This window comes from Mirounga angustirostris, unplaced genomic scaffold (assembly GCF_029215605.1).
Source record: "Mirounga angustirostris isolate CCGP_5_RB_7025 unplaced genomic scaffold, mMirAng1.0.hap1 SCAF_5, whole genome shotgun sequence".
NCBI lineage: Eukaryota > Metazoa > Chordata > Mammalia > Carnivora > Phocidae > Mirounga > Mirounga angustirostris.
In genome coordinates this window covers 128,450,095-128,462,317 of record NW_026991713.1, presented here as the reverse complement: position 1 = coordinate 128,462,317, position 12,223 = coordinate 128,450,095, and the positions used below count along the sequence as shown (strand labels likewise).

Genomic DNA, 12,223 nt, shown 5'->3' with positions numbered 1-12,223 from the left:
AAAGATCTTTGTTTTCAAAAATAAAAAAAGAAACCCTGAGGAACACCACTGCCATCTTAAACTCTCACGTCTTGAGTGACCCTCAACCATCATGGTTTAGTCATAAAGTCTGTGGACCTATCCTGACATAAAGCTAACCCCACTGCTACAGTCTTCGCTTCTAGTTAAGTCAATCACCTTCTGATTAAACCAGCAGGTTTATGGAAATCCATACCCTCCCACACTAATTCTTGAAAAACAGCCATTTCAGACTCTTAACCATGCATTTTAAAGAGGTGCAAGGCACTCAGCCAAACGCTACTGCTGCTGCCTCCTTTCCGTACTCCCTCAGCCCTCCTCCAAATCCACCCTCCGTAAAAGTTGACCTACTGCCCACCAACCACATCAACTTCCAACTTGTTGATGCCTCCTAGGTACACAGGCTACACAGCACTATCTTGTAACAATCAAAGGTGGCCCCTCAATCAGATACCTTCACTAATTACCACAGGCACATACATTATGCCACATTATTCCTTGAAACTTTAAATGGATGTTCCCAGGAGAAAGACTCCTGTTAATGCACTTTACACAGTAGCATTTAAGAAATTTTTTTTCACATCTAATTTGTTGCACTATTTTCCTCATTTCTGATCTAAAACACCACTGATAATGACTCATTTTCTAAGAAGAACAAGTATCAACAGTGACATCAATAAATTAAGATACAAAACAATGAAAGCAAACCTGTTATAGAGTGGGCACAACAAAACACACAAAAATAATAGCAGGTAAGTTAAAGTGACAGAAAAAGAAAATTTATCCCTCAACATTAAGGAGTTTTTTAAATCACAGGAAGAAAACACATCCACAAAGTAAAAATCACCATATACTTGCCAGTTGTCTTTTAAATTCAGAAACAAAATCTATCATAGACTCCCATTTAAACATGAGTACTTAGACTGGTACTTTGAAATTCTCCTGGAAATGTTAAGAAATCACCTGCAATGAGCCCTTTTCCATAAGTTCTTTCAGTGGCATGAAGACTTTAAAAATTTTTAAGTATGAGCTCCAAAATAAATTCTCAATTCTGAGAAATATTTGAAAATCACCTGTTTTGTCTCTCAGTATTCTGAAGCTCCCTGTGGTCCCTTTTCAGGTGTTTGGTCAAAGATGTAAAGTATTCTTTTAAAAGATTCTGGAAAGGTTGTTGTTTCTCTGGACTAATTATCTCACTAGGAGGAAAACTCAAATTAAACTTCTCTGCAGCACTCTTCACTTTCCGTGGCACAAGTCCAGCAATATCATCGCCGCAATGTCGACAAAAACTAATCACCACGGAAACATGAGTATGGGATTCCCGATCAGCATTAATAATATTTTTTAGCTGTTCATAGATTAAGGAAAGACCTTCCTTGTCAGTGAAAATCCCAACTATTGTCAATTCTGCAATGAAACGCAAATCAGTTCTTAACTTGGTAATGTTAGGGGTTTTCTCTTCTTTCCTCGCTTCAAAATGTTTTTTCCAAACCTGAAGAAGTGATGGAGCAAAGTCGGCATAACGCTGGTGAAAGAGAGAGCACAAGTGCACAGCACAGTTCACGTCAGATATTTTTAGCTTTGCTTCCACAATAGAAGCTACAGCTTCTGCAATGTATTTGCTTAAATTTAGGCCATTAAAATCATGGGACAAGGAGTCTCTCTGTTGTTCTGTAATAGTTTTTAGTTTCTTGACAAAAGCAGTATTTTTCTTCAAACTTGAGTCTAGGCGGCTAAAGAAATTTTCCTCTGGCCGGCTGTCTGGAGCATTTTGGTTTTTGCTACGAAGTTCCTTCCTTAACTGATGTCGTTCCCAGGCTTCCTGATGAAGCTGAAGGGATTCCTCTTTCTCTCTATATAAAAAACAAACAAGTAAATAAAATACCTTGTATATTTTGAAGAATCACTGACAAATTTCATAAGAGTGAAAGACAATGAAAACATAATCATATAAGCATCAGCATCCCAAAGAAATGAAACAAGCAAAAAACCTTTTCCTACTTCTTTTTAAATATTTTTTTCAACTCACGACCTGTGATCAAGACCTGATCAAGAGTCGGACACTTAACCGACTGAGCCATCCAGGTACCCTTACTTTAAGATTTTGTTTTTAAGCAATCTCTGCACCCAGATGGGACTCGAACTCACAACCCTGAGATGAAAAGTTGCATGCTATACCAACCGAGCCAGCCAGGCACCCCTTTTCCAACCTCTAAAGACATTTTATTAATGACTTAAGATAATGAAAACGCAGTATACTGAAAATACCAAATGTGGCAGAGTGGATGATTCTGAATAACTAGAGCAAAAATCATTCTGTCAACTAGCAAACTAAATGAATAAAACACTTTTGTCAATTCTACCTCAATAAAGCTACAAAAGTAAATGGATTAAACACATAATGCGTAATATGAAAAATATAAAATAATATGCCTGGGAAGGATATTAGCCCTAAAACAGATAAAAGCATTGAGAATATAGAAAAAAAAAAAAATGTCCACAAAGAACACTTTAAAGAACAATGTTTATAAAAAGAATGCATTAAAAATGTTTTGCTATTTAAGTACCACTTTTCCATACTTCAGGTTTAACCAAACCTCTAATAAAGTACCTTTCTCAGTTTGGGTCTTAAAATTCAAGTGTAATTAAGAAAATTTGAAAAGGAACTAGAAGATAACTATAAGATAAAACTCCTTTAATAAAAGGCTAACAGTTTACCCTGAGGAAAAAAAAAAAATTAAAAGATGGAACATGAAGAAAGTGCCTCCCAAAATTTTAAAGAAAAACATATATGTACAAAAATAAGGGTTAACTAACTAACTAAAGAAAGAAAGAAAAGTATTCTGGGGGGCTGAACTTTAAAAAAAAAAGATGGAACATGTTTAAATTGCAAAAGTAGTAAAATAACTTGAGCAGGAGCAGGAAGGTAGGGACAATCTTGACTTTGAGGCTTCTGAGATACCAAAATACGTAACTTTAAAATATAAATTTCTAGGGGCGCCTGGGTGGCTCAGTTGGTTAAGCGACTGCCTTCGGCTCAGGTCATGATCCTGGAGTCCCTGGATCGAGTCCCGCATCGGGCTCCCTGCTCTGCAGGGAGTCTGCTTCTCCCTCTGACCCTGCTCTCTCTCATTCTCTCTCTCAAATAAATAAATAAAATCTTTAAAAAAAAATATATATATATATATATAAATTTCTAAAAAGCAGATTTTCATCTTTCAGAGATAACCATCCCTGAGCTACCCTTCTATGATTTTTCAACTAAAAGCCACAATAAGTTAACAGGGAACACGGACATGTGAATATCCCTTGGAAGTCTCCTGGCCACACACAAATAAAGGATTAGCAGTGAGAGCACACTTTAAGAAAGAATAACTCATGGGCGCCTGGGTGGCTCAGATGGTTGAGCATCTGCCTTCGGCTCAGGTCATGATCTCAGGGTCCTGGGATCGAGTCCCGCATCGGGCTCCCTGCTCCTTGGGAGCCTGCTTCTCCCTCTGCCTCTCTCTCTCTGTCTCTAATGAATAAATAGATAGAATCTTAGGGAAAAAAAAAAAAAAAGAAAGAATAACTCATTATGTATATGCATTAAATAAGTCCATTTTCATCTGCAATAAACATAGTTTAAGATACATAAATGAAATATTTACCATTGAAATAATGAGGCTTTAAAGTACTCCAGGGGAAAAAAGTGGGGTAGATAGGGCGGTGGGGGGCTTGGGAGGACTGGTTCGTTATTCTTTTCTGTTTTTTGCATTATGTTTGAATTTTTCCCAATAAGTTGGGAGTCTGATGGTTTGGGTTTTTGTTTGTTTGTGGTTTGGTTTTTTGGGGTTTTTTTTGTTCTTTCTGTACTAGGGTAGAGGGAGGAACAAAAGTAACAGTGAAAGTGAATATCCTTGTGAATATTTTAAAATTAATTTGAATACATTTTTAGCACAATAAATTTAAAAGTTTAATTTCAACATGTAATTAATATAAAATAATCAGTGAAATACATTACGTTCTTTTTTTCATAAGTCTTAAAATCCAGTGTTCTTTTTACATTCACATTTAACAGCAATCTCATTTTGTACCTGCCTCCTTCTGTGTGGTCCACAGCTCCTTGTGAATTTTTTTAGAAAGTAAAATATAAGCAAGAAACTCTCAAGGGTCATGGCTCTGAATATTCCCAAACTGGCCTCTACTATTGCCTTCCATACCTAAGGCTCCAGTACCTCTCTAAAAATAGAAGGGCTAAAGAACTTTGGTAGGAGAGTAGGTGCTTGAGCTGTTCTAGAGATCCATGAAAATTCATGTTCGCAAAGTTTTTTAAATCATATATATATGGAGAGAAGAGCCCATGCTACTCAACAGTTGTCACTCGTGCTACATCCTAGTAGATTTCCTGAGGACTACCTTGTTTTTCGCCAAGTCATTATACTACTTATATAGATTTACAAGGTTAAAAATAGATTTATGTTCTTTCTTTTTTAAAGATTTTATTTCAGAAAGAGAGAGGGCACACGCCTGTGCATGATCACAAGCATGAACAGGGGGAGGAACAGAGGGAGAAGCAGACACCCTGCTGAGCAGGAAGCCAGACATGGGGCCCGATCCCAGGACCCTGGGACCATGACCTGAGCCAAATGCAGACGCTTAACCGACTGAGCCACCCAGGCACCCCTAAAAATAGATTTAGATGAAAATAAGAATGGGAGGCATTATGGAATTCTTTTTAAGGACAAATTTTTAAAGTTGGCTAGGTTCAAAAAACCCAGCCACTCCACTGTTTATTGTAACCTCTTCAAACTTCATTTTATTAATCTGTCAAATGAGGATTATTAGGACTGCCTTTAGGATATGTGCTGATACGTTTTGTAGTGCCTAGCATATAATAAGAATTCAGCAAATAACAGCCATTAAGAACTGAAGACCCTCAACTTAAGACCGACACCATGAAAAAAAAAAGCTTTTTAAAAAAAATCAAAAACAATCCAGATTACCCTACACCTAAAAAAATACGTATTTAAGATAACTTTAGGGCGCCTGGGTGGCTCAGTTGGTTAAGCGACTGCCTTCGGCTCAGGTCATGATCCCAGGGTCCTCGGATTGAGTCCTACATTGGGCTCCCGGCTCAGCGGGGAGCCTGCTTCTCCCTCTGACCCTCTCCTCTCTCATGCTGTTTCTCTCTCGCTTGCTCTCTAATAAATAAATAAATAAAATCTTATAAAAAAAATAAAATTAAGGAAAAAAGATAACTTTATTTATGAATTAATTTAATTACGATTATTTTAAATGAGTAATTAAAGCATCATGAGCATGCCTCTAGTCACTGAAAATGTAACAGAACGAGTAACTGAAGATACTCTCGTTGAAGTGCACCCCGAGGTCTGATTCCAAATAATCATTGCTTTCCTAACATTACAATCTTCCCATTCCTTCACATCAATAATAAAATAAATGTTCTTACTTCAACTGGGCAGCAGCTTCTTCTTGTTGACGTTTTGCCTGCTCTTCTTGCTTCTTTTTCTCTTCCTCTTCATGTTTCTTTTTTTCTTCTTCCTCTTTTTTCTTTAATTCTTCCTCTGCCTTCACCTTTTCTTCTTCTTTTTTCTTTCGTTCCTTGTCTTCTTTTTTTCTCTTATCTTCTTCCAGTTTCTTCTTTTTATCTTCAGGGACCTTAATAACCTCCTTCTTGGCAGTAAGCTTGATCTCATCTTTTGGTTTCTCCCTGCTGCTCACTGGCCGCCTTTCACCGCAGTCTTTTTCCTTGTTGTTTAGTAAAGTTTCTTTTTCTTCCATACTTGCTGGCTTTTTACGCTCAGCTGGCATTATGTTACCCAGAACAATCTGTAAGAGTAAAAGAATGTCAGTATTCTTTGCAGTATTGTAAATGCAGTGACTTTTAGTAATGTGACACTGTTTTTTAAACAGAACATATTAATGCAATTGTTGTGGAAGATTAAATGCATGCAAAATAAACACTATTCCTGTGATAAAATAATTTCTTGGTCACATTGCACATTCTATCATTATTAGTTATGCCTCACCTAAGTACTTTTTTACTTTTCACTAAGGAAAAACTGAAACATAAACAAAAGTAGAGAGCACAATATAACCAACCTCCATATACTCACTGCCCAAATTCAACCATTATCAACTACAAAATGTAACATTCAATCATAAATACTTCAGTATGTATCTGAGCATATTTTCAATCGGTTTTAATCCCAACATTTCACATCCGTTAGGAGATGCTGGTGACATATTTCACACAACATGGAACAGAAGTTTTTAAGCTGGAACATAAACGAGCTCTTGCCTCCTATAAATGAACTAACAAAATAGACAACAGAAGAGGGATTTCACATTATCATTCTAACCTTATCAAACTTTAGAATACAGAAACCATCAACTATCTCAAATTATATTAGATTTTCAATCTTTTCATTAGTATTAGTCAAAATTAATCTATAAATAAACATAATGATGATTACAAAATTTGTATATTCTGTCTCTATCTGCCAATACAGTAGCCACCAGCTCAGGACTTCTCAGCCTTGCATTATTACCATTTCGGGCAAGATAATTCTTTGGGGGTTTTGGGGGGGGTAGTAATGCTATTTTGTGCATTATACGTTTAACAGCATCCCTGCCTTCTCTATTAAGGAGGTGCCAGCAGTATCTCCCCAGTTTTGACAACCAAAAACTACTCCAGACATTGCCAAACGTTGCTTGAGGACAAAATTACCACCAGCTGAAAAACACAAGCCACATGAGGCTACTTAAATGAAAATTAATTAAAAAGAGTTTGAAATTTTGTTCTTCAGTCACTACCCATATTTCAAGTGCTCAATTCCAAAAGACTAGTGGCAACCACAACAGACAGTGCAGATAGAGAATATTTTAATTATCACAGAAAGTTCTACTGGATAACACTGGTCTACAGTACAGGCTCTATACAGTTAATTGGAAATAAACTGTATTTCCCAGCAAAATTCAGCATTTTTTCTTTCCTAAAAATAAAACTCTCTTAGAATTAGTGTTCTAATAGAATTTCTTTTATGGGCGGTGCTTCATGTTTTAAGTCCTATATCATCTGAAAGTTGTATATGAGAAAATCAAAATACTTTCTATTTAAGAAATACAGGATTAAATTATTTAAACTTCCTAATTTTTTTATTAAAAGCTAAAAATATACGCAGTATTCTTAATAATTTTCAAATACAGATTTTAAGTTACAGCAATAAAAACTAGATTAGCAAACAAAACATTTGCAATAATAAATATTTTATAAACACAATGCATTTGTCAGCACTCCAATAAAATGTTATCACAGAAAGAAAACCTAGGCCAATAGAAGCACTTTATAAATTTTTGGAGGCACAAGCAACACTCTGTCTTCTCTCAACCACCTCTTCCTTTCTCCTTTTCTCTTTTACTCTGATTCTCCTCCAGGTTCACATTCTATGCATTTATTTTATTTTTTTTTTAAGATTTTATTTATTTATTTAAGAGAGAAAGACAAAGATAGCGAGAGAGAGAGAGAATGAATGAGCAGGGAGGAGAGGGAGAAGCAGGCTTCCCGCTGAGCAGGGAGCCCGGTGCAGGGCTTTATCCCAGGACCCTGGGATCAAGACCTGAGCCGAAGGCAGACACTCAAGAAGGCAGACACTTAACCACTTAACTGACTGAGCCACCCAGGCACCCCTACAATCTACGCATTTATTTTAACAATGACACCCAAAGGCTTCAGTTAACCTCAACGGTGGAACTCAAGAAAAAAAGCTGCTAATCCTGTTTAATCAATCATTAAAACATGAAAGGACATAACTACTTATTTGCGTGGCAAGGCAGTGTTAACATTTATGTTATCTGGGAAGCGTAGCAGCTTCAAATACCCACCTTTAATGTGAAAAAACCATGCCCTGAAGCAAGCAAACTTTTAAAAGAAAATACTCATAGCTACCACTCACTGGCCCCACAGTAAACATCTTACATACATTATCTCATCATACTAAATCTTTATGAGGTGGGTATTATTTTCCCTATTTTATAAATGAGTAAACTGAGACTTGACCAAGTAACTTGACCAAGGCCTCCACAGCTGGTGACAGAGCTGGAATTTGAACCCATACTCTCAATTAAAGTTATTAAGAACCCTGAGAGTACCAAACTGTGAGGTGGAAGACTTCATCATAGATACTGACAAATCATAGAATTACGTATCTGAATAGAAAGAGTCCCTGATAATGGCTAAGCAGTTTTTATATCACTTTTTTAACTTTTGGCAGACACTAGCTAAAACATACAGGGATAAGATAATTCCTAACGTAACAATACAAACTTACTTAGGGATATTTGTCATTATGCACAAAAAAATAATACTCTTTATATAGAGAGCTGGTATTTTCTGAAGTGAAGTTTATCAACAAGCGACACTTCAATGATACAAGGAACTACAGACAAGAAGAAGAATGGCCTGGGGCGCCTGGGTGGCTCAGTTGGTTAAGCGACTGCCTTCAGCTCAGGTCATGATCCCAGAGTCCCACGTCAGGCTCCCTGCTCAGCAGGGAGTCTGCTTCTCCCTCTGACCCTCCCCCCTCTCATGCTCTCTGTCTCTCATTCTCTCTCTCGCAAATAAATAAAATCTTAAAAAAAAAAATTTTTTTTTTAAATAAGAAGAATGGCCTAAAAATTTACAAGTAATGTCTCATTTATGAAGGTAATTTTAAGTTCTATTAAATCCACTTGGAATCTTACAAATTCATAAAGGATCAGCTTAACAGAGTCTCCTAAACTTTTGTGACTCTCTACATTCATTTATTCAATAAATGTTTAAATGCCTACTATATCAAACTGTAGTAGGCACTCATGAATTGATCCTGCTCTAAAACATAAAAAAACAGATTCTCAATAAGACCCTTAAATCTTGGTACTGATATAGTCTTTGAATCACTTCATCCTTGTATTAAAAACATACCCAAAGTACACTTCAAACTAAATTTCAGGGAACAAAAAATATGAGATAGGTAAAGGCTCATGTAAAGACCAGCAATGCAACATGTGAAAACAACATAGGCTTTGAAGTCAGACTTTAAGTTGGCATCCCAACTCTGCAACCTGCTAGCTATGGGAACTGGGCAACTTAACTTCTGAGTCTATTCACTGATAAAATGGAGTTACTGCTACCTCTCCTACAGAATTCTTAATCTACTAACATAGAAGGTAGTATCAACAAGGCATTCAATAAATGTTTATTCTTTCATACAGAACACTGAAAAGTTCATTGGAAGATGAGATTTTTTTAGAATTAGGACTACTAGACTTTACTCCAATTCTCAACTTTTACAATGACAGGGCAGCAGAGGAGTGACCTGCCCGATTACACTAGTTTAATGGCTGGGTCAAGGTTCACTGTCCACTTCTCTTCTCCACTATATACCCTGACTTAAGATTTTTAAAAGCCAGGGCGCCTGGGTGGCTCAGCTGGTTAAGCGACTGCCTTCGGCTCAGGTCATGATCCTGGAGTCCCAGGATCAAGTCCCGCATCAGGCTTCCTGCTCAGCAGGGAGTCTGCTTCTCCCTCTGACCCTCCTCCCTCTCGTGCTGTCTCTCATTCTCTCTCTCTCTCTCTCAAATAAATAAATAAGATCTTAAAAAAAAAAAAAAAGATTTTAAAAGCCAAACAAAATATACAAACAACCTAATTTGGATCCATATGCATTTGTACTGTCAATTAAACTGTATTTAGTGAAATGCTAAAATTTCTTTAAAATATTTTGATAGTCCATGCTTTAATAAACAGCCAAATATTTTATCTGAACTATTTCAAAAACTTTTTCAAGTAAAAACTAAAATTTTAAATAGATTTCATCTCAAAATAATCAGGATAAATATTAGTGATCTTTTTACTGGAATATCATTAGTTCTTACAAATTACTGAATACAATTACAGCCAGTCCTTAAAAGGAAGCCATGTTTTAAAACCACCTTCCTAGCTTCCCAAGTAGTGCCCTGGCCCTTGGGGTGTATATTTTATTTGGTTTTCTAAATATACTCTGAATGTCCAAAAGAAAGTTAAACTACTTTATTAGCAAAACAGGTACCAATAAAGTGTACGGGAGGACAGAGTGCAGAGTAAGGGTGTTTCCCTTTTAAAGATAGTCCTTTAGCAAAGTACCATATGGACTATGTATGAAATCACAATCAGACTGCTCTGAAAATACTCCAGAGGAAGACAATGCTGTTTTACCTTTTAATTCTGTGTTATTCAAAATGTCCTAAGGGCAGAACCACACAGGGACTTTATCTCCCAGTCTGTGGCTTTATAAAAAGTCCTTAATATCAAGGACTCATTCAAAGTTTTTTACAAATTTCACCAGAGTTCAAAACTGGTTTTCTTGATGAGTCGTACAATTTTTATAAACACCTAAAAACTACGAAAAAGGATAAGGGTGAGTGATAGTTTTACTTTGGCCTGATGCATCATGACATACAGGTTCTAAAAAAGCAGGAGAGCTGATGGTCCGGTTCAGTGGGTACCCCCAAACCCGTAAGCTGGCTCTGCCGGGCCAACCTGACGACCAAATACCCTGTGATGATCTCCTCAGTTCAAAAGTACCAACGAGAGTAAATACTAGGAGCCCTGGGATGAAGGCAGAGCGAAGAACCCTCAGCCTGTGTGACTAAAAAGAAGTAAACCAAATAACCCCTGCCCACCATTCCCAAACACCGAAACCCCTTCCCTTCCACACACATCTCCCACAAACCCCTGCTCCTGCTGCACATTCCCATACCCCACACGCTTCCCCGCCACAACTCCCCTTCCTACGGGTACCCTCGGTCACCTTCGCGGACCATCCTTGCCCCAACCCTAACTTCTCACCCCACACTCCCTCACCACCCGAGACCGAGACTCTCCGGCTGGTCTCCCTACTCCACATCCTCCCACACACGCACCCTCCCCATTTCCTCGCCCTCGCTTTCCTCCCGGCTCCCGAAGAGCTTTCCCCAACCTCCCCTCGCTCTACTCCACACCCCCAAACACCTTCACCCCGCCACAGCAGGCTGCCCGCCTTCAGCCCCGAGGCCCAGCCCGGGCATGTGGGGCAGACACCCGCTCGACCGCCCCTCATGTGTGCCTCGGGCCGGGGGCGCCCGCGTTGATGGGAGCCTCCGGGAGAGGGGTCTGAGGAGGACGACGCCGGAGCTGCGGTCCGTCTACTGCTCGCCGCCCCCGGAGCGCTGGGGTGCGGAGTCGGATCTTGGGTCCCTCAGGGAGCAGGAGTCCAGGCCGGTGCCCCCCAACCCCGCTCCCTCCCGATCGTTGGAGCGGAGGGGAAGGAGGTTCCCCGGGACTCACCTCGAGCCTGTTGTCAACATTAGCCCCGGGTTTCCCAGCACCAACTCCAGCGCTCGGGCTCTCCCCTCCCCTCCCCCCACCTATCTCGCAGCCGAGGGCCCGCCTTCTCTCAGCTCTCCCTCCTCCCTCCGCCCGCCGGCCCTCCCGCCCGCCACTCACCAGCGCGGCCGGGCTGCGAGTGGGGGCGGGGCGGAGGGAGGAGGAAAGGAAAAAGCTGTTCGGACGTAAGCCTGATCGAAAACTGTCCGGATCTCCCTTCCCCCGGCATATCGATGCCCTTAGCTTAACCATGGAGTGACGGATCGCGAGCAAAGGCGCAGACAGGTGCGACACACATACAGGCTGGCTCAAATTGTCCACCAGACGAGAAGAGCGAGTTTTTCAGACAGGCAATGAATGGGGCAGCCACAACCAGTACCTCAAGTCAGGTCCCCAGCAGAGGGGAGGAGTGTTCCAAGGACCGAAGGCAGGAAGTGGATTGGTCGCCAGGAAAGGGAAAGCGCCTGAATTGGAGATGCGCAGGCGCAGGCACTTGGGGGATTAGAAGGGGGGAGCTAGAATGGGGTGGGGCGGAGCTAATAGGAGGTAAGGAAGGGCGGTGGAACAGTAGGAGAATTACGGAGCGCCATTAAGGACAAGTTTGGTCACGTGATTATCAGGGGAGTTTCCTGGAGCGAACGTAAGGGAGAGGTCTAAGAAGGGAAAGTTTGATTGGGCTAATTTGAGGGGTGAGGTTGAAGATTTAGGAAGTTGAAAACTGGAGAAGCTAAAGAATATGGCTGGTGGGAAAAGTAGAAGTTGGTTAGGAATGGGTCTAGATTTAAAGAGTGCCCTAGAAAGACTACGAAAGTCCCGTGG

The 12,223-nt window shown here is 39.8% G+C and overlaps 1 protein-coding gene across 3 annotated transcripts in view; it reads right to left on the bottom strand.

Moving 5' to 3' along the window:
* The window catches only part of UPF2 (UPF2 regulator of nonsense mediated mRNA decay), a 111,554-nt gene extending 100,041 nt beyond the window's left edge, over positions 1-11,513 (bottom strand). For all 3 annotated transcript variants that reach the window (XM_045874431.2, XM_045874432.2, XM_054507367.2), the window contains exons 1-3: positions 11,366-11,513; positions 5,471-5,850; positions 1,092-1,871 (exon numbers count right to left, since the gene is read on the bottom strand). In XM_045874431.2, coding sequence (XP_045730387.1) covers positions 1,092-1,871; positions 5,471-5,832 — 1,142 coding nt within the window. In that variant the 5' untranslated portion in view covers positions 5,833-5,850; positions 11,366-11,513. The remainder of the gene's footprint in view (positions 1-1,091; positions 1,872-5,470; positions 5,851-11,365) is intronic.
* Between the last annotated feature and the right edge of the window lie 710 nt (positions 11,514-12,223).